Below are 27,837 nucleotides of genomic sequence, written 5' to 3'. Positions count from 1 at the left end.
ACTGCTCTTCTCTGAAGTCCAAATTAGGTTTTTTTTTCCTGTTCTCTAACATGGCTCAGGTTGTGCTGAATTGATACTCCATTTTCCTGTTTTGAGATGTGATTTCTTTTTCATTGCTCTGAGTGATGTTCATTCCTTTCCCTTTTCAAAAGATACAGTCCATTATGAATATTTCTGTGCTTCATAACATGCTTGTTACCTTTTTCCTGTTCAAAGTGAGACATGCAGGATAGGATAGTATTCTTAATGATGATGAATACTGAGTGGTAACTCATATTTTGCTTATTGGGGTTGTTTTTGGAACTTCTAGTTTTGACAAGCATCTGACATACAGTGTTACTGAATGCATTTCGGATATAAATAATTCATTTGTCAGGATATCTGCTGAAAATGTTCTTGAGTTTTCTTTTGCCATTGTCTTCTACCTTGGAAAGCATTCTTGCCTGCAAATAGATGCTCTTCCTTGTTTTGCTAGTATTTTCTGTGTGACTCATGTCCCTGGCTCTTATTTTCTGCAATTCTGACACCTATGAATGGCAGGCAGTGCTGCATCAGTATGTGCATAGTGCCAGCTCTTGAAAATTTCAGCTTTGAGGCTTTCAGGAATGGGAGGTTAAGCATGACCCATAGATAATGCCATTTGGAGATGATCTTATAGAGGAGACAGCTCTGTGCATTTTGTAAAATCTCTGGCATTAGTCCTGGTTTTGTATCTGCACTCACCCCCCCAGAACCACATGCAGAGTCCCACAGTACCATATGCCTTATGCCCACCCTGGAATATTTGCAGTCTTTCAGACATGTGTCTCTGTGAGCAGCTGTCAGTTCTAGATGTACGGAAAAAGGAAACTCCTCTGCTATTCAGCAGAAGCTCTTACAGCTGATTAATATTGCAGAACTTATTTGCCTTAAGAACACAGAATTCACAGGAATGATGTACTTCCACTTGCATCTATTCCAGGTTAGTTTTGAGAGAAGGAATTATTTTTAAAAAGTCTGTGTTATTTGAATAATTGCAAGGTTTTCTTGTCTTTAAGGGAAAGTTTCTTAAATTTTTGCTCCTTAAATGTCAGTATTGCTTGTTCAGGGAAGCTTGTTATCACAAACATTTGAGTTACCTTTTAAAAAAACACCCCAAAACCAAACAAACCAACCTCTTTGCTTTTGTGATCAAGCCCTTCTGATCAAGTCTTTCTTCACTATCATTCATTTGATCTTTGATACTTTTCCTGGCTTCAGTTCTGTCACACAGCAATCCAGAACAAGTCCACGCAGTGCTCACTGCTTGATCCGTATTGGTGCAGTTTCTTTGCACTTGATCTGGAAATTCATTCCAACTCTGTGCTGCAAGGGAAAATGGGAAGGTTGCTTTAAGAGGTTTAGTTGGAAAGGAAGGATGTATTTGCAGTGTTGAAGTCCACCTGAGTTGTAAGAGAGGCTCCAAAGTCTCTGCCTAGTGTGTTACAGCTGATTAGAACGTATTTCTTTGGAAAGTGGTGTTGGACATTTGCAGGTGTGTTGTGGTGTACCAGCTCTCTGCAGGCAGCGTGAGAGTGACCAGATAGCAAGTGGCAGGGTGTCTAAGGAAATACTGCTGGGAAGGTATGGAATCACCAGCCAATGACTTGTTTAGATCTTTTCTGATTTGAAGTGGAAGATCCTACAAGGAATGGTCACTAAAAGGAAAGCTAACCTTCCAGAGGGTATTTGAGATTTTAAGGATTACTATTTCCAGCTGCACTTCAGGCACTTTTACAAGAGACCTATTAAATGCAGATGTCCTCGTTTCTTAGAAGAGGCATTTATTGGTGGCTTTGCTTGTTTTCTTATGTAAAATGTATCTTTTTTCCTCTATTGCACTAGCAATGGTTAAGTTGTAAACTGCCATGTCACAAAACACTTTGGGATGCCCTAGCTTTTGATTTAGTACGGAATTAAAGGAGATGGGAGAAGAAAAGCCCCTTTTTGACTGTTAAACAAAAAGCATACCATCTTTGGAAGCCTGTGAGCCCTGGGTATTTAGAAGGAATTTGCTTTTATCTGTTTGCCCTGCTGAACCCTTTCCTACGCATCAGCTGTTGCTCTCTGCTGAGGAGCACACACTAATGCTGTGTGGCCCTTCTGCTTGCACTGCCCCAGCTGCCTGTGTACTTTGTTTGACTCCCTCCCAAGCACTGAATGTGCTTCCTGTGGGCTGGGCCTCCCTGCCCTGCGTGTGTGTGCCCAGCAGAGGTGCTGGGTTTGGAAAAGCCAAGGAGCTGTGGGTGCTTCTGTGGTGTGGTCAGCAAGGGACGGGCCCAGCCGCTGCCTTGCCAGGACAGGCTCAAACCCAGCCTGGCTCTGCTCCCCCTGTGCCTGCCAGGGCTGTGTTTGGCTCCTGCTGGAGCACAAGGCCTGAAGGAAAAGGAGCACACAGGTGGGGCACAGGCAGGGAATTTCACCCCAAACCAGGCTGATTCTGTAAAATGCTGTACCATGTGTGTTGCTTGGCAGAGTTTGTTACTTCCTTGAATTACCCTGTCTACCACGATAGGGCACTCTCTCTTGCCAGTCTTAAATATGCTCTGAAATGAAGTGTGGAGCAATTGTCAGCAATTCAAGAAACAAAAACACTCAGTGGTTCTTTTCCATTGCAGACATCTGTGAAACTTGCCTCTTCCTAATTTGAAAAAAAACTTTGTAAATTATTTGTTGCTCAGAAAGATATAGGACAAAAGAGAGTTAACATCTGAACCATCTTCTAACCTTTTTTCAAATGGTGATCCATATGACACTTTGTTCCTGTTTGTGGGCCCAGATGATCTCTTGTAACTCAAGTATCTTGAACATGAAACTGGTTTTTCAGTTAAACTTTTTGAGCTGAACCAGATACTGTCTAAAAAAGCTTCCTTGCAAAACTGATGAAACTTAAGATAATAACCAATGTATACATGTTGATGAAAGGTACATGAGCACTGCTTTAGGAACATCATTTAACAATCCAAATTTCTCATGACCACACAAAAGCACACTCAAGGGGGGAAAGAGGCTTTTCTCTTGTCTGGAGACTGGAATGGTTTAGTGCTTTGGGGCTCTGAAAACCCTTAGCTGAGGCTTTAATCCTGCTAATATTCCTTGAAATTTTGTTCAGTAGGGCTTTGTCTTGTGAAGAACAGAAGGATGCAACACAGTAGGGTTTTACTCTGCAATAGTACAGAAACCCTTGACTTAGAGAATTGCCTGTCTGGCTTTTGGCATGCTAGGGCCTTGTTGCACTGTGTGGAGTGGTGCTCAGTCCCTGGCTGGCCCTAAGGCTTGCCACATGTTGCCCCTCTGGGCTTGAACTGTATTTTGGCTAAATAGTTACTACATCATATTTTGACAGAAAATGTTTATTTGAAATTCTTTTTTCCACACTCAAAATACTGTGTAACTGCATTTTGTGAGGAAGCAGGTACTTACTCAGTTGATGCGTGACATGGTGGGAAATGGTGAAAATTGTAATGCTGTATTAGTCTAGAACAATATTGTGCAAGTAGGTTGGTAAATGTGAATGCTAGAAATAGAATTCTGTCTTTGCTTCCTCCAGAGAGTATGTTATGTTTCCCAAAAATTCGAGGACAGTAAATTTTGATGCATTTTGATTTGCCTTGACACATTTTTGAGCAAGACTAAAAAAAGACTTCTTAATTTATTAATATAGATTAAGGCATTTCGTTTGAGTGTTTTTCTTCCTCCTAGCATCAAAGTCTGTATGAGTTCTGCATTTTTTGTTTCTGAACCAGTCGTATTTCTACTGACATGGTGTTTGCTAACACGTTTTTTTCCCTGTCAGTTTTTGTCTATAGGAAGGTTGCAGACCTTTTGCCTTTGAATAAGTTTAAGAGATGAGACAACTGAAAAAATTGTTTAAATAGGTACATATCATGTCTTGTGCCATTTGAGTGGGTCCATATGTCTTTAAAACCATCAGAGGCTTCCAAGTCCCTCTGATTTTCCAGTACATGTGATATTGAGAACTTGTGCTGCTGGGAAATCAGCAGGGAAAATGAGGCTTGTTTTCCTTGCTTGGCTACAGTATTGCTACAGTAATTTTGAAGTGTATAGTGGCTACTGGTAATTTACTTAAAAATAACTTTTATTTTTGTCTTTTTAGTCTCCCACAAAGGCAGTGTATAATGCTAGACACTGGAACCAGCCAGAATCAGAGGCTCTGCCAGCACCACCAGCTTTGAAAACTCCCAGTGTCCCAGTAAGTAGACTTTTGGTTTTTTCTCAAGTTTACTAAATATCCTCTCCAGATTCACTGATTTTTAATTCTTTTTATTTTTTTAAACCCAAGTTCTTGCTATCTGGTAATGTCACAGTAATTCAGAAGGAGATCCACTTTGTGATGTGAACCACTGGAATTTGATAGAAAGGAAATTGTTGGTGGAAGTTCTGTAGAATAGGATCTTTCATATAGCTTCAGTATAGTTACAAAAAAATACTTCAAGTTATGTTCCTCAGGGCTGAAGTTAAGCTTTCTGATAATGGACTCCATTCCATTTTCTGAGAGGACTCCCAGGATTAATTTACTAATGAACACAGAAGTCAGCAAATTGCTGATGAAAAAGAAAAAACTTAAAAGAGCCTTATCATTTATCTTTCCTTTCTAATGGAGTAGTGCTGATGGCTGACTTGAGTCTTTAGAAACTATGAAAGAAACACCATTTTCTGTGTACAGTCAGAAATGCTAATACCAACATTTTGGATATCAAAAATACACCAGGGGTGAAAACAGCTCTTGAAGTTGTTTGTCCAAAAGTGGTTGTTTTGAGACTCAAAGTAATTGTTTTTTAACTCTTTTGAGACTCTGGGAATCCAGGGTCTTCAGCTTATATTGCAGAAATTGTTACTGATTATTCTAAGAGAGCACTGTACATTGTTAATAAATGTAATTTCATTTGGTGTCTTGCTGATAGTACTGGTCTGAGAACAGAAAATAAGAAAGTAGATATTTTTGCAGTAATAGGTCTTCAGCTTTTGTTGTTGTCACCAGTTTGTAGTTGTTTACTTTTTGTTTCTTTCTTTTGATTTTGTTTGTTGTTTTGTTTTGGGGGGTTTTTTGTTTGTTTGTTGTTGTTGCTTTTTCCTTCCTTTTTTTTTTTTAATTCTACCCATGTTTGTGGTGTTCTGGTACTTCTTCCTCTTTGATTTGTGCTTGTTTCTGGTTGCCTCCTCACAGTATTCTGAACAGCCTTCTTTGGATATTAACTGAACTGCCTGGAAAATGCAGATAACTGAGTTGAAAACAGCCATTTCCACTAGAGTCTGAGGAGAGAGCAGAAATTTCAGCCCTGGGTTTTTACTAAACCCCTTTCTCAATTTAAATTATGCACCTTTGAAGTGAAGGTTTTGTTGCTTGCTGAATCTCTTGGTGCTGTTTTTGTGAAGTACTCTGCTAGCTGACTTAAGGGCAGATTTTGTGTGAGTCTTGTCAGACAGACTTTGAATATGGCTTTTTCAAGCTAAGGAAATGTCTGTTTCATTCATTCAGACAGTCACTTTGTATTCTGTCAGACTTCCACTTTGTCTCTGGAACCATCAGAATATCAATTCAGGAATGTGGTAGAGGTTTGGCTGAGCAAACCACTGAGGGGGATTTGCATGTGCTGCTCATGTTATGGTGTACATCTGAAGTTGCTTCAGACATGGTTTTTAACCATGATTTACATGTGTGTAATACTTCAAAGTGACAAGGTAAATGAGCCTTGAGCCAAATGTTCAGTGATAGTTCGTGCACATATATCCTGCCTCTTTAATTTCTGTAGAAATTTCTCACCTGAAGGTTGGGAGAAGTCTGTCTCAGGTTTATGGTGAGAAACTCCCAGCATGCAAACTGCTTATGCCAAGTACTCTCTTAGGGCCTCTCCAAGTGCCCTTGGAGTTTGCTTTGAAGGGGCAGCCATTAACCAAGACTTGGATGAGATCCTTCAGTGGCTCTCCTGTGTTCACAGACTGATAAGATCAGTGCTGCAGTATGTGCTCTAAACCGGTTTTTCAGGGTGGTTTATTTACCATTTCACCACTGGTGATTGAGTGAACACTGAAATGCCACCCTGATAGAGGCAGAATGTAAAGAATACTTCAGTAATATAGCAGCTTCTTCTGGCTTTTATTTTAATTTTGTCTCTCAATGTACAGTGCACAAGAAGGCTTTCTCTCCAGCTCTTCCCTGGAGTAACAGGTCATGCATCTTCTATGCCTGCATGTTAATTTTATATTTTCAGCCACACTTCTAAAATATTCTCATTTTTCTGTGTAAGGAAGCTAAGTACATGATGTTACTGAGAGATTGAGGGTGAGTAAATGGCCATTGGAATTGGCTCTTGTACATTTAGAATTTGGCACTTGGAGGTCTTTTTCCATACAGCCTTGTTTGCTGTAGTTTGTGTTCATAATAGATTTTGTGCCTGAGAAGTAAATCTGAAGATAAGCTGCACTTCAGCTTGTAGTAGCCTCAAACTAATACAGCAAAGTTGAGGAGAAACCTGTAATACTTGCTGGAGTTGTCTGGAAACCTGTCAGTAGTTATTCCCAACCTAACATCAAGTTCTCCCTGTGGAACAGGTTCTGCTGTATTTTATGCCATGATATGCTCCTAAAGTATTTAACAGCACAAATAAGAGAATACTAAGAGTGTGCTCTACCTGGTTTGAGGCCTCTCAAGACACTGTGTGGCTTTGGTTGTGCTGCTACACAATGGGTACTGGTATTCTCCTGCTCCAGGCCAGGTGGAGTTTGCAGTGTGAGGCTGGAGGGTTGGACAGCAGTGCAGTGTCCTGGGGCAGGCAGGGCCAGAGCAGCTGGCACAGAGCTCTGCAGGCCAGGCTGGGCTCAGGCAGGGCTGGCTCAGGGCTCTGCTCCCATCCAGAGCCAGCTGCTTCCTCAGGGCTTCATAGTGCAACCAGCCTGGGCATTCTGGGAGTGCACAGGGCTAAGAGACTTCAAGGAGTAACAAATAAACACTGAATTTGGTTGGTTTTCTTACCCTGAAGCTTAAGGAATCAATATAAAGGACATTTTATTCTTCCACTGGTTTTAGTTTCAGAAATCAACTGGAGCTTTCCTGATACTTGGAATGTTTTTGGTTTTTGGTTTTTTTTTTTTTGCATTTAAGAGTAGACACATTGTCACACAGCTTAAGTACGTACATCTTGGTAGTGCAAGGCAAGGACTAAATGGTCCCAAAATGTGAATTTGACAATTGCACACCTGTACTGTTTCCTGATGTATTTAGTGTATGTTTTCATGCTCAAAACATCTGCCCATTTTAGCACTTTCTTATTAATAGGTAAGGCTATCTTCAAAGGAGGCAATTCATAAAGATGATGGAGTTTTTAAGGCTCCTGCACCACCTCCCAAAGTGATAAAAACTGTGACAATACCTACTCAGCCCTATCAAGAGATAGTAACTGCATTGAAATGTAGGAAAGAAGACAAAGAAGTAAGTATTCTTAACAAATTTTTAAGATAAAGAATTACTAGTAATTCTAACTACTGAAGGAACAGTGTCAAAACACAATTTGGCTTTTCTATTAAAAATAATATTTTGAATGGCCTTTATTAACATCTTAATGTTTCCTTGCACTTAAAACTGAATAGATTTTTAAACTGTACTTGTCAAGATTATTATCAATCCCAAGAGCAACTTACTTAGGTCAAAATATTTGTCTTTTTCAGTTATACACTGTTGTTCAGCATGTAAAGCACTTCAATGATGTAGTGGAATTTGGTGAAAATCAAGAGTTCACAGATGATATTGAGTACTTGCTAAGTGGATTGAAGAGCAATCAGCCCCTAAACACACGTTGCCTTAGGTAAGACATCTAATACAAAACATGGAACCTGTGTTTGAAGGAGATACTGAATTAAATATGCATCAGAGAAGTGTCCATGCTTTAAAATTTCATGGACATTTACCTGGCACTTCTGCCATGAAGAGTAAAATTTGAAAATAATAATTAAAGCTGTATATTTTGAATAATCATAAACAGTATGGCTATGAAGATGAAATGGTAAATTGTGCAGTAAGAGACATCTTTGACACACTTGTTATCCTTGCTGTAAATCAAAACAATACTTTCTAATAACTTGCTCATGTAGTACATCTTATGTGTGAAATCTGTTCTGTTTTCAATGCAAATTCAATTCTAAAATAAAATCCCTAAGACTGCAGAGTTTGATGAAAATCTAGAACAGAGGTAATAGTGAGATGTTGTTTAACTTCAGCTGCCTCTTCTTTATCTTCTGTTGAGAAATAACATAACTGGCAGCCACTAAAAAGACTGAAGCCTCAATATTAATTGGGAGGTTCCTTAACTGGTCTTGGACTACTTTTCATATTCAAGTTACACATTATTGTGAAGTTGGCATCAAAAATGTTAACCTTTGAAGAAGTTTGTGACTTGATACCGGTGTCAATTGCTCGGACATGAAAGTAATTGTAATAATGTTAAATAAAATAACCATGCAATAATATTTTTATATACCTAAATTTTCCTTTCCTTTCAGTTAAACTAAAATAGTAGAGAAAGAGAGGTGATGGCAGTGCTTTGTGATTTGACTGTGGCTGAGAAGAAGCTTTCTATGCCTCTGAGAGAGCTACTTTAAAATTTATTTGTTCCTCAGAAATTAGCAATTAATATTGTTGCTGGAATATAAGAATGAGAACTCTATCACCAGTTTGTTTATACACTATAATAAGAATAAATTAATATAATGACAGTTTAGGAATAATTTTCATGGGAGTGCTCCTTATTTGCTCATGTGGCAAAATTAATCAGATTTTTAACTAATTCTTCACAAATGTATATAATGGAATGTAACTTACATAAGCACAACAAAAAAATCTTTTTTTTCAGTTAACACATTAAAAGAAAAGTGTTTTTGCAAAGGAAATCAATGTGTAAGGATAGGAGTAGATGTAAGAGACTCTAGCAGGTCGGTAAGCTCTAACTGGTGCTGTTGTGGTTGGAGACAGAAAGCCCCCTTGTTCTTTTAAACACCTTACTGTGTGAATTTCTCAGAGCCAGGTTCCTCAGCAGTCATGGAAGACATGATTGCAGAATCACTCCCACATTAGTGCACATTTAAAAGCAATGTATTTTTAGCAGTTGTTATGTTGCACTGTGCTAGAAATGGCAGGCAGCTTACTGAGAAAGCTCGGGGAAAAATGCCATTTTTAAAATAAACTGTTATACTGGTCAGTGATTACTGATACATTTGTCAGATCTTCTCTGAAATCTATAGTGTTTCCATCAATTATAAATGCAGCAATAAATATAAAAAGAAGTTTTATGGAGGCATAAGTGAGACTAGTCAGTTAATAAGATAAGCATTAGATAGCCATGGAAGCTCACATTTATAATTTCTCATAATGTCTTGGTCCATAAAGAGCTCTCCCATGTCTCTAAATCAGAGCTTCATGCTTAATCCATGGCATTTTACTTTCAATTTAACTATTGGAAGTTTTCAGCTTTTTTTTTTTTTAAGAAGCAAGTTAAGGCTGCCCTTTAAAATCCTGATGTTAGCCAAGCTGAAACTAAAGCAGACATAGTTTGGTGCTGATAAGCAACTTGAATAAAACACTGCTCACCAGTCACTGTTCACCAATTGCAAGCCTACCTTAGACAAATTTTAGAAGAAACATTCCCACAGTTTACCAAGGTCTGAGGCACGTGGTCAGTCCTGTGTTGAAGACTTGTTTATCTGCTGTTCTTGTTGAGTGTGTTCATTTCAGTGGCTCTAACCCAGTTCCTTCTCTCCAGTGTAATCAGCTTGGCGACCAAGTGTGCCATGCCCAGCTTCCGAATGCATCTGCGGGCACACGGGATGGTGGCCATGGTGTTCAAAACACTGGATGATTCCCAGCACCATCAGGTATGGATCCCCTGTGCATTTCACTGGAGTTTGGTGATACCTGTTCTGCTGGATGGGGATTTTGTTCAAGGTCAAGCATCCAGTATACTGTGTACTGGTTTGTGTATGTATATATATTTATAGATATGTTATAGTCTATCTAATGGTGCCTCTGGGATCAGTGGCTCCATTTGAGGGAGCACTCATTAGTGGCATAAAAAATTAGAGCACCTGTGTTCCACTGACAAATTCCTTATTCTACTGTTTATGTGCTTCTGGGTTTAAAAATTCTTTTTTTTAAAAAAAAATAGGGATTTTGTAAAAATGGACTGTGATTTGGATTGCTATTTTACTTATTCTCTTAAGCTTTTACAGAGTTTTACTGTTGTGTTTTAAATTCTTTCAAATACATTTGAAGGGAATCCTTCCTCCTTATATTTAGAGGTGGCTCTCAGTGCTCATCTCCAGACTTGCTTGTATGGGAATTACCACTTCTTCTGTAGCTGTTGTAGGGATTTTTTCATGTCTTGTGCTTGTCTCCTTGAGCACTGCTGTAATTGCAGTTTTAGGATTCCCTGAGCATATATAATGTTCTGTTGGATTCTAGGAAAGGTAAGTTTCATCTATTTATGGTAACATGACCTGAGAGTTAAACTGAAGCAGTTTGGTTTTCCTTCTTATCAATGTTACCTCTGTGGGGTATCCCTTGAGATATTTTTACAAAAGCTGGAAAGATGAGATTTTACTTGAAATGGGTAGTAGCTATGTATATCAGTCAGGTTTATAATTTTCTGTAATAGCTCTAAGAAGAATGGCATACAATGCAGAATGCAACTTTGCACCCTCAGAAATAGACATTTCAGAGATGGTATTTGACATCTTACCGTGGGTGGGGGGAAAAAGCTGTAGTTTAAGTAACTGTTTTAGAATAATAGCTTATTTTCCATCTCCCTCAAAAATTAGCAATGGCTAATTGTAAAACATAGGCACCAGGTTCAATGAGTTCATTATTTTGTGAGCTGTCAAAATAGTGCCAAGTGATACTAGAAATAAATGAAGTACAGTCGCTCTATTTAGGACAGTTGCCACCACTGAGTTGCAGGAGATCAGCAGAGGACAGCTACAGTTCCCTGGAAAATGTACAAGCTTGCTTGGGTGTATTTTTGGCTATCTTTTAACAGTTACCATTATTCCTTCATTTTTAAAAGAACTAGCACATGCAGTTGAAAAGGAAATTGCATGCTATTATTAGTCTGCAGTAACAAAAAGCATTGATTATATTCACTCTTTTCAGTATATTTGATGAAATGCTCCCTTTTGTCAAAGAAAAAAAATTGATAGTTAATGTTTGAATATCATTGCAGTACATTCGTGGTACAGGTTTTACATTATTGTGAAATTACTGATTTTTCAAACTACTCTTGATAAATGGTAATGGGTATGCCCTGACTAGTGACAGTATGTGCTTCAACACTAACATCTCTGGATAAGCTCACTGTCTATACTACCCTTTCATTCACTAATTATTTCACTGATACTAAATTTTTTTCCAAATGAATAGAAATTTCTCCACTAAATCTCAGTTCAAAGTAACTGAAGAACAAAAAATCACACTCAGCTTTGCATGCATGGCTCAAATCCCTGTAAGATAAATAAGAACTGAGCTAAAAATGCACAGTTATTTGGTTAGTATTTTCTTAAAGTATTTTGAAGATGGGAAGACTGCCACAATGACACTATTAATGGAAACAAATATGAACTTATGCTGCATTCATTGTTCTAATGCAATAGAATAGACTGAGTGTACAGGGGGCTTTTAACATTTCCATAAGGAGTATAAAGTAGCAGTTGCATACTGGCAGTTGGCATTTCTTGAACTAGCAGGGAAAACAAAATGCCATCTATTGTACAGAGCTTTGCCCAAAAATAACAACATGAAAATTACTTCTTCCACCAAATTTTTCTTGTACACTTGTGTTTAGGTATAAGTTTTTAATTGGCTTTGTCTCTTCAGTAGTGCTCTGTAAAGATTTTGAAGCATTATTAATTTTTAAAATAAAAACTATATTTCCATTATAGCTGTCAGTAGTTAAGCACATAAATGTGGTTTTATAATGTCTTCAGCATGAGAATAACTTAAAAAAAGATAAAAGTGCATTATATGTAGTGCTGAACCCTAGAAAATAACCATCTGTTCCCACAAGCTGGAGTATAAATAGAACAAGCAAGAGAAGACAAGGATGAGAGTGGGTGTAAGTGGTCTGCCATTTCTGGAGTGTATGTTCAAACTAGGATGTTTTCCTGAATTCTGAAGAGGTACGGAGTGCAAATCCATAGTTAGATACTCCATGAAATTTGTCTAGAGCAAATTGTATTTATTTTACTTTTTTTCTCTTCTCTGCATTTATTTGGAAGCAGAATGTGTTTTATGCATCTTGAGGAGTAGAGTGGGATGGAGGAGGCTCACCTGAAAAAATCACTCTTCTTCTGCAGTCTAAGGGTGGCATTTGGAAGGATTGATTTGGTTCTTTGGTTGGGTTTTTTTGTTCTTTTAGAATACTGATCAAATGTGGGTTGCAACAACAACCAATTTTGCCCTCATTCCAAACTCAGAATTGTGTCTATGGTAGGGCATGAGATACCTTTCAATCAATGTGGTTAATTAAACACTTAAAAAAGATCAGAGCAAAATGTAGAATTGTTTTATTTGAGATGAAGACTATAGAGACTAGGAGAAACCAGCTTTCCAAAACCCTTATCACTGGTATGAAGCTAAAGCAGGTTTGTTCCATGCTGTAAGCACCATTCACATTTGAGATCCTTACTTTTATATCATCAGTATTTTCCTGCTGCACATCAGCATTTGGAGGCTTACTGGCCTGAATCTCTGCTGTGTATGTGCTGTTGCAGGAATGTGGCTCTTGTTTCACAGAGCCAGTCCAGCCTTTGTGCTTTCCCAGCAGCCTTAAACCTCCTGCATCATGTCTTGGTGATCTGATCACATTAAGTGTCTTCAAACCTGGGTGGCCAGTCTGAAGGAAGTGTCAGCAGAGCTGGTGCAGAGGGAAAAAGAACCATTACTCCCTTCATAATGGAAGGCTGGTTGGGTTGAAAAGAAGGGGACCTGGAACTGGCAAAGGCTTGATACAGATGCTTAGAGTGAGTGTGATTGCCCTTACCAGACTTTGGAGTATCTGTAAAGCATTTCTGAGTAAGGATCTAAGAAAAGTCTCTGACTTCTTGAAATGCCTAAATACTGGCAGCCCAGATTATAAATCCAGCACTTTCCCTCTGTGAACTGCTGCATACTTTGCAGTTGATAGAAACTCTCTTGGGACTTTCAGCTTTTTTTTTTAAACCAGGAAACTCACCTAGATAATGCTGGTCATTAAAATATAGTTCTTCATAGATGTTGAAGTCCCACATTGGCTGAACAATAATTAGCTAACCTTTGATTCCTCTGGAATGTGTGCATTCCTGTGTCCTGTTTTACCATTGCCATTCTGGAAGAACTCAGTTCTTTAAGGAACCTGACATGTACAGTTTAAGCCAGCTGCAAGTAAATGAAGAGTAAACAATTTCTGTGATTAAAACAATGAAATTGCAAGGCTGATGGGAGAAAGTTATTGAAAATGAAAGGTAAACAATGTATACCTTCTGCAGACAGGTCACATAGATGCTTTCTGCCTTACATCTGGCAAGGCTGAAGTAGTCATAGAAGGCTGGGGGTAGCCTTTGGAAACCCTTGCTTCTTTCCTTCAGGAGTTCTGACGTGTCTTTGGTAGTTGGTCAGATTAAAGTCCTTATTCACCTGAGGATTTCCTAACTCAGACAGGAAGGAGTTTTGACATAGCTTTTGATAGATTGTCAGCTGCCTAATCCTGTCTTGGAAATGCTGATACTGCTTAGTATGACCAGGTATGATTATTACTTACTTCTAAAATAAACAGTGTAGATGATGATTGCTTTGATGGTTGGCTGAACTCTAAACAAGATGTTAATCTGCTATGACACAGAGTTCTGCTCTTTCCTGTTGAGCTGTACAACATTTATACTCCAGAATTAGTTTGTTTCCATGTTTAATTTATCTTATACAGAAACAATTGTTTCTGTAACTCCTCCAGTTATTGACAGAGGTTTCTGACAGTTTTGTGCCCAGGACACCTCTGTTCCCAGCGAACATTTCTCCTCTTTCCTGTAACTTGGAGCTCAGTGCTCTCAGTCCAAGTGCACTACTTAGACACCAGGGATGGATGGCTTTGCTTCACTGCTGTCCGTCCCTTCCTGACAGTTATCTTCTGCTTTGGCTTTTTTGGAACCTCATGAAAGTAGAATTTAATTCTTTCTTCAAGAAGAATCAAGTATTCTTTAGCCAGTTAGATGTGCCTGTACACCAATTCTGTATAAGATATGGGTGGGCAAGTTAATAACATTTATGTGTTAAGGACTGATGGGGATGGACAGTGAAGCTGGTTTACACTCTGGCTGCATCTGAAAAGCAGAATTCCCCTGGAAAGAAAATGTGTTTATGCTGGAAAAGTTTGGATAAACTATTAAGTGACAGACCCATTTGGCAGAATCAGAATTTATGTCCCCAGGCACTCCCTCCCTGCAGACAGTGTCCCCATGATGTCTGGATTTTCTGGTGCTGTCACCAGTTCATCCCCTCAAACCAGAATGTTCACCTACCTTGCCATGTATCCTGAGCTGGAGTTACTGTTTCTTGCTCTGTCTACAGCATTGAGTCTCTAAAAAGTAGAAATCCCTGCTTTTTTACTAGGGCTTTGTAAATATATTGAGTGCTTTATGTCTCAGTTTTATTTGTCAAGAGAATGCATTAGTAACTTGCTAGAAGGAATCTCCATTCAACAGTGGATGCTCATGCAAGTGCCAAGACTGGGGCTCTGTCAGGCATTTTCTTTTATGAATCTTCAGCTTGTTTATTAAAAATAATGAAAGGCCTGCCTAAAATGTTAGTAAAAGCTAACTGTTTTTTTTTTTTATTTCTCCCAACCCAAGAATTTGTCCCTTTGTACAGCAGCTCTAATGTACATCCTTAGTAGAGATCGCTTGAACATGGATTTGGACAGAGCTAGTCTAGACCTGATGATACGGCTTCTAGAATTGGAACAAGATGCTTCCTCTGCCAAGCTGCTGAATGAAAAGGACATGAATAAAATTAAGGAGAAAATTCGGAGACTGTGTGAGACTGTTCACAACAAACATCTTGATCTCGAAAACATCACGGTGGGTAACATGCTTTTGTTGGAAAGCCTTCACAGTTGTGGAATGCTTAATAAAATGGAATTTGCAAGCATCATCCTTCATTTCACATCCCCAGCAAAGGATTCCTGCTGTTTCATCTGCCTTTTATGTATACCTGACTTCACAAGTGTTTTCTTCAAATTTGAAATTTCCTTTTTCAAAAGTTATTAGTAGGATAAAGTTAGGATGTTCTTCGCCTGAGTTTCTGTTTGCCCCTGCTAAGGGTAGCTACAGGGAGCAGTTGCAAACAAGTTACAATAACTGTGTTTGAAACCCACACTTAGATGTACTCCATTTCTTTGCCTAAGTTTTATAAGTACTTTCACAAATGGGGATTTGTGCATGGGAGTAAGAGTATTGTGTACTAAATTAAAACTGTGGTGCAGGTTTTGACATTTAAAAAAAACCTATCCTGCACAAGCTGATTTTCCCCTACCCAAAGTGTGGCAGTTCTGTTACTTATCATGAATGTAGATGAATTTTTTCCTTCCTTTCTCAAACATACTTGTTCTTTATGAAAATACCTTCATCTGTAGCAGAATGAGCTGGCTCTGTTTAGGTTCTGTTTAAAAAGAAATTGGATGCTATCATCAAGCTAGCTTAGAAAATAAAAAGGCTAAGTTGCAAGGTTTTATAAGAGAGTGTATTTTAAGAATTGATTGACAGATTGATTAGATGAGTGGCCATAAATGACAAAAAACAGTTAATGTGTCTTTGCTTTTGCCATATTCCAGTATAGTTGATGTTAGTATAATCTTAATTTTTTGACATCCTGTAATACGTTCTTTTCAAGATTCTTATTAGGGTTTTTGCCGTTTTTTCTGTAATGCTTGTACCCTTTTTTGTGTAACGCTTATACTCAACGGGAGAAGCTTCTGATTTATTGCTTATGAAGTGAGCTTTTCAGAGCTTTGTCTGTGCAAGTAATGTTCCAGCTCCTGGCAGTAATCTGCAGTTAGGATTGTGTTCCATATTCAGTTGGACTAAAAGATGTGCCTTGTTGAGCTGGCACTTTGTTCTGTAGCTTTTGGGACTTTTGTGTCAGTTTAGGAAGAGTTTCTTTGGGGTGTTTTCTCTCCAAATTCTGGCTATGGAACAGAGAGCTGAATTGATACGAAGAGCCACTGTTCTGTAGCTTTAGCAAGAGCTGAATTTTGGGTGAGGAAGACAATATCCATGACATCATTGTTAACTTTGGTAATCAGGTTGTGGTGACAATGGAATACAAATTGCAATTTTTAGTCTTTGGTTTCATACAAGGACATGAAAGGTGCTGGCAGGGAGCTTGAATTAACTTTCTGGCCTTGGAAATCTGCAGAGAAAGAAAGAAATGAGATTATATTCTGCACTTCAGTTTACAGTCTGAAAATACCACCACAGAAGGAAATCTATTCTCTAGGTGGTGATTAGCTAGGATTTGGTATAATCAGAGTCTTCTTTCAGTGCTGTTTTGGCACTGAAGGCAGCTCACATAGCAGAGTTTGTCAGTGCCAGGATATCTCTTGCACTATAAAATGTAAGACAGCTCCCTTTATTAAGCATGGAACAGCTGGTGCAGGTTCCTCATTGCTAAAGCATCCAGCCACAAAGACCACTGTCTCCTGCTTGAGCTTTTCTCATATTCATAATCTGATCTAGCCTGTTGCTTTTTTATGAACTGTAATTCTGTTCTTGTTTTTTCTTAGACATGGATTTTAAAAGGAGAGGATATATCAAAAGGGTCTCTGTCTTGTGAGGAAGTTGTTCATGAGTAAAGAGCATTAATATCCTCGGCCATCAGTTTCAGCTGCTGTATTTGAGGGTTTTTCCCTGAGGCAGCTCTATTTCTTAAATTTATTTCGAGCTGTTGCTGTAAATGCATTGAATATTGTAGTACCTCACAGATGGAAACTGGTTTCCTCCCAGCTGCACCATCTAGAAGCAGAGACTGTATAGTATTTAGAGAATATTTGCAAGCCAAATGAGATGATTAGGTTCTCTTCCAGTTTAAAATAGTAGCAATGGTAAGTTGAGACCATAATGAACTTCATATGTTGAAGATCAAGCTGCTTTCATGTAGATCCCTGTCATAAGATACAATAAGTAATCTCTGTTTTGTACTAAATGACAGGCAGAAAATGTAAAAAAAATGCAAATCTTCTGGGGGTGAAGAAAAGCTCTGTGCTTTTTCAGACTCAGACATACCCAGTGAGAAACAAGAGGATTGCAGCAGATGTTTTTATACCTCCAGTTTGTGCCTAACCAGTCACACCTTGGCTTGTTTGAATCTTACACAGATCAGGAGAATGTGATCCATTTGCCTCCCTCTTTCCACAGATAACATTGTTTGTGTGTCTGTCTAGAAATGAGGCTGGACTAATTTTTAAATATTCAAAGGTTCTAGTTTTTTGATGGCTATTTATGTAAAAAACATTAGCCCAGAAACCAGGGAGGTGTGTGCAGGCTGAGTTTGTTCCAGGCTGGCTGTGCTGCATTAGAAGAAGATAAACCTGAAGAACCTGACCTTCACCTCAGCAGATGGCCCACACCTTCAGTGAGCACAGCCCTCTGCAGCTCCTGCTTTTGCAGCTGCCTCCTCACTGTTGCATCAGAATAAAAGCCTTCAGGGGTGGCTTCTGTTTTCAGATGGTGAAAGAACTTATTCTGGTTTTCACTCAGCATAAGGCTGAAATGTTAAGGCAACCATGTGTTGGGCCTTTGGTGTTAAAATTTTGTAGTAGTTGACAAAAATTTGAATGTAATGGATTATTCTAGTCAAAAGCAAAAGGGTTACGAGGTTTCATTGCTTTTATTTAAAAAAAGGAGAAAATTGGTATCCTTATTAAGTGTGTACAAATATCAGATTATATTCTTTTAGGGTTATCTGAAGTTCTCTTGCCCTATAACAGGAAACTAATCACTGTGTTTTAAATATTGTGTGGCCTTTGAGCTTTTGTGGTGTAGGTATTTAGGAAATTACCTGACCTGCTGTAAATTTGCTGCTACTTGTGTTCTCTTGATCCTCACAACCCTTTGCTGACCCAAGGATTCTTCCATTTGCCCTGGAGGAATGCTGTTACTGTTATGTTCATAGTGATAATGTGCTGCTGGGCTTGCTCCTACAACCCAGAAACAACTTTGGGTGTTAACTCTTCTTTATCTGATCTTCAGCTTTCTTTTCTTCCTTGGAAATGAAGTATTTTGAAAGTGAGGAAAGCAGCTGGAGATGCTGGGGAGTGGAGGGAGGGCTCATACTGACACAATGGAGTGTTTGCTCAAGCCTGTTGAGTACTGTTCTGCTTCCATTTGCAGGGAGTGAACTTAGCTTTACTGTTGGTGAATTTATATATGTGTTCCTCCTTTTTCCAAAAATGTATATCAGTAAATAGAATAAGGTTTCCTGCAGTTGTTCAGTTTAATTGCTTTATTCTGTAGGTTTGAAATTAAAAACACAAGATGCCTACATTGGAAGCAAATGTGATCTTTGAGCAGCACAACCCATGTATCTGAGATTGAGAAGCTGTGTTCACTGGGGATTTTCTTGATTTTTTTACTGCCTGGCTGATTTGTCCATTTACTTCGTCCACTTGTTTATTTTGATAACAATAGAAACAGATGGCAATAGTCTGCTTGGGTTTTCTAAGCTATTAATAAAATAAAGAAAATTTGAAAATGCCAAGTAGCTTTTTTATCAGTATTGTCATTTTTTTAAAGATATGCCTATTTTCCAGTCTATTCTTGCTCCCTCTGGTGGTGCCTCTCAGAGCCTGTACTTTCGTTTTTGTGGTTTTCCTGTGACGTGTGTTTGTGTGGCTTGGTGTATTGGCTGCAGCTGCATTTGATGATTTCACTAACTCCAGAACCTCTCTCTTTCAGACTGGGCATTTGGCAATGGAGACGTTGCTGTCTCTCACCTCTAAGCGAGCTGGGGACTGGTTTAAAGAAGAGCTGCGACTTCTGGGTGGTCTGGATCATATTGTAGATAAAGGTATAGTGGGGATACTGCTTTGACAGCATGACAAAATAGTGAATTGCAATAAAATATTTGCTTTTTGTGATGTTCATTTCCTGTGGTTTAAAATAGAAATATTACATATTTTTCTTAACAGTGTTAAAAATAAAATACACAATTCCGCATGAAGTAACTGAGAAATATTAGTGATTTTAATCTATTTTAGATGAGATTGAAAGTAGTTTTCACGTTAAACAGAATGTGTGGAGTGTTGCATTACAGTGTATGAGAATAACAATGGCTTAAGCTTGGACAGAATGCTGTTACATATCTCTGTACAGCACACTTATTCTAGAGTAGAATCTCCTTCATAGTGTCCTAGAATTATTTTCAGACCAGATATTTTTAAACTAAATATACCAAAGGAAGTAAACCCTTCAAGAAGAAATTGGGGGTGGGGGGAAGGTTCAAAGATACCCCTCTGTTAGTGTGTTTTTGATCAGAATCTCCTAGCTAGGAAAAGGGACATTTCTAAATGAGTTCTTGACCTGAGTAAAGCTTGGTCTTGAATAAGCAGTGGGAGAACAAAGAAAGAACTGGAGAGGTGGAAGTATTCAATTTGAACACAGTTTCAAGTTATTGTTTCAGAGTTGTAAAGTCTGGGAAATGTGTGCTTGTCCTGTCTCATTCCTCTTCTAAAAGACTCCCTTAGAGTTAAGGAACATTGTCATGTGCTGAACACAGTTATTAGCAGGAGAAAATAATATATATGGTTAGGTAATTTGTAACAGCAATCTAAAACTTTTCAAGACAATGTTGTAAGGGTTTTTTTTTTCATTTACTTGGAGAAATGAAAAGTTTTGGAGTGCTGATCATGTCCTCATGGTTATTTCCTGCCATTAGAGGTGTGCAGAGTGTAAAATGAGGTTGATAACAACTCTTGAGTAGCTGCGTAGTTTGTACACCTGGCTTTTGGAGACCTTTTACTTATGGAGGAAAAAAACTTCTTTTTGTGTTTAGTTAAAGAATGTGTGGATCACCTAAGCAGTGATGAAAATGAAGAGAAGTTGGTTGCTTCCTTATGGGGTGCAGAGAGATGTTTACGGGTCTTGGAAAGTGTGAGTATGAGCAGATCCTTTGCATTTCTGAGAGCTGCTTTTTAAGCAGGTCTGGTTTGCCTTCTTTCAGTGTATAGTCACATTATAGCTCTGTAAGGTTGATTTTTATTTTTTTACAGACTGTACTAACTTTCTGATGCTTATCAGTGTTTCTGTAATGTTTGAAAATTTAATTTGCTATTCTGTATGTGTGTACTGCATTCCAAGATTATTTTTGTTAAAAATAAGTAAATATAACATGATACTTTTTCTTAAGTTCCTACAAAAAGCTGCTGTTTATGGGTGTTGTTTCCTTGGCATGAGTTTTGACTCTCCAATATGTGTGTCTAGTAATAACTGAACATTACAGAAGTGAGATTTTCTTAGAAGCAATAAATCAATGCTAGGAGTTGCTACTTTGAGCCATCAGCTGGGGAAGTGCTGAAAGAGAAAATTGTCCTGAGGGGCAAACGAGTCCTGTCATCAGTTGAGTGGGTATATGCAGATGGTAAATATTTCTTTGAGAACTTGTAAGAAAATCAAAATATGTGATACTTTTGTAGAGTTTACTTGACAGGAATGGTGTGTGTGTGTTCCTCTGCAATGCCTTCCCCGAGTTTGAGGTTTGTTACTGGTGTTACTCTGTTTCTGTTGTGATACCCTAAGGAAGCAGAGGAGCCTTGTTATATTCTAGCAACACATCTCCACACATCAGCAAACATTTGGGATCAGAGTACAGGTCAATGAATCTTGCTCAATACCTTAAACCCAAATTAGAGGGCAAATAGTTACAGCGGTTGCTTGTTTTCTTCACTAAAGTAGAAGGACAGACTTAAAGATGGTGTAAATGCAAGCTAAAAACTGAGAAACATGAACAATTGTTGAAGGGTGTCTTAAAAATTCTCTGTATCTTTCTTCTCAGCAATGAGAAAAAAAAATCAGAGTAATTTTCTGCTTTTATATTCAATAGATGGAATTGCCAAGCAAGAGTAGAAGAGCCTTGTCTAGTGTTAGAAAATTCAAATTTGGACTTAGGGGTGTTTGTGGTGTAGTAAGATCCCTAGAAACTTGGGAGAGATGACAAAATTCAAAACACGCCACATCATGCAAGTCCAAGAAAAGAACTTCTGTTCCTCTGAAAATTGACTCCAAATTTCAGTCAAGGGAATCAAGGAAAACCTTGTGTGTTATGGTTGGATGCATAATAAGCTCTCAGAAGTGGATTTGATGTCAAGTCCTTAAAATGCCACATATATATGATTGTGTTCTCTATACACACTTGGATGCAATAGTCCCAGAGTGTGGATTCAGGGTTCTGCTGTGGCAAAACATTCTGCTGCATGTTTCTGTACTTTATCAGGGGAGATGGTTTTATCTTCAATGCCACAGTTATTTAGAGATGAAAACTCCAAGGAAATACTGAGAAATGAGAAGTGAAAGTTTACACTGGATAATAGCCAAAAAATGTGGAACTGAATAAAGTAAAGTAGTAGTAAAAGGGAATACTTCTCTTTCAGGGGAAAAAACTCTTATTTTTAATACTACTCTCTCCTTCTCTCTTTAGGTAACTGTGCATAATCCAGAAAATCAGAGCTATCTGATAGCATACAAAGACTCTCAGCTCATAGTCTCCTCAGCTAAGTAAGTTGAAGAAAAAAGTCCCCAAAAACTCCAGTTTTGCGAAATGATAGGGTAAAAAAGAAAATGCTTTATACCAGAAGATTCTAGGGGTGAATAACCCCAGAATTTCCACTGTTGCTTTTTCATTGAGTACAGTTCATGTATATGGAGGTTTGGGCAACTACCTGAGTACCACCAGTGTGTAGAGCTGCTACTGTTGGGTCTGTAGAAGCTGCAGACTGTGGATTCAGCTCCTGCTCCACTAAGAAGGAACAGGGTGAAGTGACATTTATTCATTGTGCTTTTGTTATGCTTAAGTGTTTACTGGAATGGAACATAGCAGAATTGACAGTGTAACTAAGAATTAAAATAGTGAAATCTTGTTCTTGGCGTTTCTCCCTGGCAGAGATTCTTGTACAAACACCTCTAACCCATTTATCAATCTGGGTGAGGTCTCAGTTGGCTGGCAGAGCCTGTCTGCCCCTTGCATTGCTCTTCATAACAGAACAAATGAAGCTGAAAGTTTGACTCTGCAGACCTCATTGGAAACATGATTTCATGGTTATAAGTTAGATATTTGGACTATTTCTTTAAATTAAAATTAAGCAAACCACTAATATGTTACTTAAACCAGCATATATTTTTGACATTTCTGGTTTTGTTCATGACTGAAATCAGTGTGATGGTTTAATATGAAACTGATGTTATGCAGTAAAGTCATGCCTGTAGTCCATTAGTGTTACAAGATTAGGATATTACTGCTGGGAAGTCATGTGTCATTTCTTACTGAATGGAAGTAGTTCTGAGAAGAGAACAAGAGAACATTCTGGTAACACTGTCAGAATCATGTTGTGCCAGAGGATATGAGAGGCTGGGTTTGTAGGAACAGGAGATATCTTTTGTAAGATCATGTGATGAAGCTGGGAAGGAAAATTAACTTGCTCTCGAAATACCAAGCTGATAACGCCCTAAGATTTCCAGGTTTTTGTTTACACAATTTCAGTTGAGCTTATAAAAGATTCTACGGGTGATAAGTTTATTATCTGTCCCTACAAACTGGGTATCAGAAAAATTCTGCATAAAGATCTGTTTCAGGATTTTTTCCCTGTGAAACAAGTCTACAGGTGGAATGCTGTGTATGTTGTGAAGATAATTTTGTTCTGCCCCTTCTCCCTGCAGAGCACTGCAGCATTGTGAGGAGTTAATCCAGCGATATAATCGTGCTGAAGACAGTATCTGTTTACCAGACAATAAGTCTGTGCCTCACCAGAATGTAACTAACCACGTGGGTAAAGCAGTGGAAGACTGTATGAGGGCCATCATTGGGGTCTTGCTCAACCTGACAAATGATAATGGTAAGACAACAAATTTTGGGCATGTTCTGTGCTGAGGTGTCAAATAAACCATTAGTGTAAATATATTTTGTATTGATGATGGTTTTTCAAGTCCAGTGCTATGAAGCAGTTATCCATGGTAAATGTTTGCTTCCAGCCCTCAGTAACTTGTCTTTGCAAGCTGGCTGAGGAGTTGCAAGTGTGAAATGTTCAGATGAGGGCTTGGGCTGAGAGAGGCTGGTTTGTCATTAGAGCCAAAAGGTTTTTATTAGGCTGCTTACCTTTATAAATGTGAATAGTTTTCACTATTGTAAATAGTTTTCACTATTGAGCCTCTGAACTCTTTGTTTGCAGAATGGGGTAGTACAAAAACAGGTGAACAAGATGGTCTGATAGGCACAGCGATGAATTGTGTGCTTCAGGTTCCCAAGTTCCTACCTCAAGAACAGAGATTTGATATTCGTGTGCTGGTAAGTTCTTGTGCTTCTCATATCAACAGAAAGTGATTTGCCTCCTTATGCATTGAGCTGCTCTGGTTCCTCATTGAGGAATACTTTCCCCTACAGTTTTCAGTGACCATATATATACCTTAAGTGAGGTACTTAGTTTTTTTTAAGGATTTGGTGGCTTTGAGGGTTTTTTCCCTTTGTTTGGTGGGGAAAAATGCACTGCTTGGTAAACAAAGATATTTTGCTAAATAAGTATGTGAATTAATAATTTTCAAACATCTTTTCAGTTTTGGAAATGTGGTTGATATTATTGTTTAAGTTAAAGGCTTTGTCAGATTTACCTCAGCTTATATAAAATGTGTCAGAATGGCCTAATAGTAGCAGTGAAATTGTGTATATGAAGGATCTCTTATGAACATAAGCTCAGGGTTGGACACCTAAATCCCTAACCTCTGTAAAGGAATTCTCAGCTCCAAAAATGTTTTCATGTTGAGAACTGGAAAACACAGATTCCTGTATAAAAGTCCTCCTATACAGGGATCTCTGTTCTATCTTGTATTTCTTTAAATCCTGATCCCCCTGTCTGTTAGACTGTTTCATAAATTGCATATTCTCAGAAAGATAAGGACAAAGATATTTATCTGAATAGATGTTTTTTGCTAAATTGTTTTTTTTTCCAATGTGTGTAATCCTTTTTGACTCTCCCATTTTGCAGGGATTGGGTCTGTTGATCAATCTCGTGGAGTACAGTGCCCGGAACAGGCACTGCCTCGTCAATATGGAGACATCGTGTTCTTTTGACTCCTTGTGTACGGGCGAAGGAGATGAAAGCCTGAAGATAACTGGACAGATTGATGCTGTTCAGGCTTTAGTGCAGGTGAGAAGTGTTTGTCCTGCAGTAGTTCCCATTGCTCATTATCAGACTCAGCAATGAAAATGTGTCAGTTTTCTGTTTGGCATTTTGAGGAGTGGAGCAATGTGGGGGAAGATTGCTGCTCACAACCCGGAGTTCTGCAGTGCTGTCCATTACAGAAACAGCTTCCTGTAAAAGACAGTGCTTTACACACATCCAGTAAAACTCTTATGTTCCTATATAATTTATTTATAGTTTTATTGTTCCTAGATTATTTACTTTGACTTCTGTTTTAAACCAACTGTAAGCTACTTTTCTCTTATGTACTTTGCTTCCATAATTTTTTTTGAAGTGCCATGTGTTTAAGACTTTGCAGCTTTAAATAAAAAAACAAGATCATCCTTTTTAAAAAGAAATAAAATACAGAAGTAATGATTATGGATGTGAAACAGCAGTCTTAAATTGACTGTAAAAAAAAAAAAAGAAATCCACCAATAAAATGAAGAAATTTTTAAAAATTATTATAAAAAAGAAATCAATCACTTTGGTGAATTAGTTTCACCATGCAAACTAAAATTAAAAAATTGAAAGGAAATCACAGATGTCATGTTTCAGTGGAGTTAATTTTATGGAAGCTTTTAGCAGTTGTATTTAACTTTGTGAAATAACTGTCCAGTAGCAGACAAAAAAATCAGTAAAAATAATAATAGTAAATATCTTAATATATGGAGCTTGGCAAAGCAATGTTTAAAACTGGTTGTATGGTATAGGAAATAATTAATGAGAAATAAGTGTCTAATATGGGTTTCCTGGTTCATTCACATCCTTTGCTAAGCCATTTTAAATGACTCCCTCATGTTTTTGCTCTAAGAAAGCCAAGAGGGAATAGTTAGCATAAAAAGAAAAGGAAAATTGGTAGAGAACAAAAATGGACAGGAAATTATGGCAGCTTTTAGTCTTCCTGCCATGTCTGAAGGAAAGTGATTAAACTTTTAGGATGCCCAAGGGGAGCCTGTCAGGCAGTTCAGCACCAGGCAGGGAGATCTTGCTGTGGAGCACAGTGCTGGTGATGAGCCAGATTGTATTTTCCTTTGAGGAAGAAAACTTGCCTATTCTTAAAAAAAGTATTGAAGACTAATTGTATTAAGGGGTAAATTGTGAACAGGAAACAAAAGTATGAAGTCCATGTGTTTGGGGTTAATTTCTAATGGAAATTCTCCTGGAATTCCCCACATCAGCTGTTCCTGGAGTGTGAGCGAGCGGCGCAGCTGGCCGAGAGCCAGACGGACGAGCTGATTAAAGAAGCTCCCACAGCTCAGCATGATAAGAGTGGGGAATGGCAGGAGACAAGTGGGGAGATCCAGTGGGTCTCCACAGAGAAGTCAGATAGTACTGAGGAGAAGGATAAGAAGGAGGAAGATGATGAAGAACTTGATCTCAATAAAGGTACGTTGTCTGGCTGTGATGAGACAGTGTGATCACATAAAATCCTTCCTTGTCCTCTGCTTCCTCTCTACATCCAGTCTTCAGGGCTGAGATTTCCTCAGTGTATCCCAGGTGAAACTGCTGCATAAGTAGGAGCCATTCAGATCTGAAGCATGAGAAGTAGAAGCTGTTATGCTTCTTTTAACTATTATCTGTTTCTTAAAAAAAAAGCCCAAAAGAAACAGAAAAAAAATCCAGACCGTTTTGGGACACTCTATGTACAAGATATTCTGGAAAGGATGACTTTTAGGCTGTTACCTCATTCTTCTGGAACAGTCCTTGAAAGTTACCTCCCTTAATTTTGTTTTCCAGGGTTCTTTTTTCAAGCTGCTTTAAGAGTTGGGGTTTTTCCCCCTCCTCTCCCAGTTTGCTTCTTCAGTCCCCATCTGCTTTGTGTCTGTCTTTTCCCTTCATCAGTGGTGTCTGAAGTGCCTGTGTAGTGCATTGATGTACTGCATCTTTGGTAGTTTGTTCCAGGAGTTTGAGTATCTCTGACCTGTTAGTTAGTCTCTGGAAAATGGATTTGAAACATCATTCCTTCTTGTTTAATCTTCCAATAGTAGATGCAGTGTATGACTTTTAATAGTGTTTTCATCTTATGTTAATAGGTGTGGTGTATTACCTTCTCCAAGCTTTTTTTATATCCTTGCTCCTCTTTGTAGCTTCATCAAGTAGTGTCTGCAGTTATTTGTAGTTTTTCCCAAAATGCTGAGTCATCAGCAGAAAATGTAATAAACTACTTTGGGGGAAGTTTTAGAGGCATAAAGTATCACATGAAACATTTGGATTGGTAGTTAGGGGTGTTCAGCATACAGTTTGCACATTGAAATGGCAAATGACAAAATACTGTGCAGCAGAATGAGTTGAAACTAAATGAAGACCATTTTTCTTGTCAAGAATGTGCTGCTGAGTCAGTAAGTGTGGTGTTTCCTGATCTCTGAAATCTCAGTCCAAAAGCTCGTTTTGTTTGAGGAAAAAGCATTCTGGAAAGTGATAATGAGGGATTGTATTTGCAGCAGTAAAAGATACCAGCTGCTTGGAGAATACAATAGACTGTTGTCTCTTTTACAGCTCTTCAGCATGCTGGGAAGCACATGGAAGACTGCATTGTGGCCTCATACACAGCATTGCTTCTAGGCTGTCTCTGCCAGGAGAGTCCAGTAAGGGAATAAGTTGATTCTAAGTCCAGTATAATGTTTAATGAAGTGGTAATTTGCTGTATGGAAAGGGGTTTATTAAATTTGGCTTCAGTGTGAGCAATATGTTGGTGAAGCTACACTGGTGTATGCAGCTTTGGGAAGGGTTCCCAGAGCTATTTCAGCCAAAAATAAGTTTTTGAACATCAGTGTGTTTATCAAAAACAGTTGGAATTGAATATTTGACCTCTTTTACTTCTCTCCCCTTCCTTGTAGCCAGCAAAAGAATTTGCTTTGGAAAGGCAGAGAAAAATTGGCTAAGCCTGTTCCTTCTCAGTAGTTTTAGTTAGCAAATTACCATCAGACTTATTTATTCTTTATCAGTCTGCTTTAGTTTTTTCTTCCATTGAAATCAGATGAACTTGTGTGTGTCCCTATTATAAAAATAATTGTCTCAGATTGGAAATATAGAATGAAAAGCTGAAGTTAAAAATATGGAACTCCAATGGCTGAGAACTCAGTAAATTCTCCTATCAGAAATGTGCTCACGTGCAAATGAGTTCTGCCTTCAGGCTTGTCTGAATTTACCAAGGTGCAGAAATGGCCTTTAAGGTGCTGTTCTGTGTCCTTGCACTGATCAGTGTCCATAACACTTTCAGTGTTCAGAGTGAGACTGACAGTGATATCAGTGATTCTCAGCCCTTCACAGTTGTAAAGGGAGAGCCTCTCCCTATCAGGGAGTGGTCTGGTGGTTTGATAATCTTGTAGGTCCTAGGAATGTCTGA

General features: G+C 38.4%; 1 protein-coding gene across 4 annotated transcripts in view; it reads left to right on the top strand.

Annotated features, from left to right (window-relative positions):
* Positions 1 to 27,837, top strand: part of WAPL (WAPL cohesin release factor) — a 133,911-nt gene that overhangs the window by 102,881 nt on the left and 3,193 nt on the right. For all 4 annotated transcript variants that reach the window (XM_058028887.1, XM_058028886.1, XM_058028888.1 and 1 more), the window contains 13 exons: positions 4,136 to 4,231; positions 7,316 to 7,468; positions 7,705 to 7,841; positions 9,792 to 9,903; positions 14,902 to 15,129; positions 19,003 to 19,114; positions 20,099 to 20,196; positions 21,740 to 21,816; positions 22,975 to 23,150; positions 23,484 to 23,599; positions 24,294 to 24,455; positions 25,670 to 25,877; positions 26,988 to 27,076. In XM_058028887.1, coding sequence (XP_057884870.1) covers positions 4,136 to 4,231; positions 7,316 to 7,468; positions 7,705 to 7,841; positions 9,792 to 9,903; positions 14,902 to 15,129; positions 19,003 to 19,114; positions 20,099 to 20,196; positions 21,740 to 21,816; positions 22,975 to 23,150; positions 23,484 to 23,599; positions 24,294 to 24,455; positions 25,670 to 25,877; positions 26,988 to 27,076 — 1,764 coding nt within the window. The remainder of the gene's footprint in view (positions 1 to 4,135; positions 4,232 to 7,315; positions 7,469 to 7,704; positions 7,842 to 9,791; positions 9,904 to 14,901; positions 15,130 to 19,002; positions 19,115 to 20,098; positions 20,197 to 21,739; positions 21,817 to 22,974; positions 23,151 to 23,483; positions 23,600 to 24,293; positions 24,456 to 25,669; positions 25,878 to 26,987; positions 27,077 to 27,837) is intronic.

Source organism: Melospiza georgiana, chromosome 8 (genome assembly GCF_028018845.1).
Source record: "Melospiza georgiana isolate bMelGeo1 chromosome 8, bMelGeo1.pri, whole genome shotgun sequence".
Classification (NCBI taxonomy): domain Eukaryota; kingdom Metazoa; phylum Chordata; class Aves; order Passeriformes; family Passerellidae; genus Melospiza; species Melospiza georgiana.
This window is presented reverse-complemented; position numbering and strand designations above follow the sequence as displayed.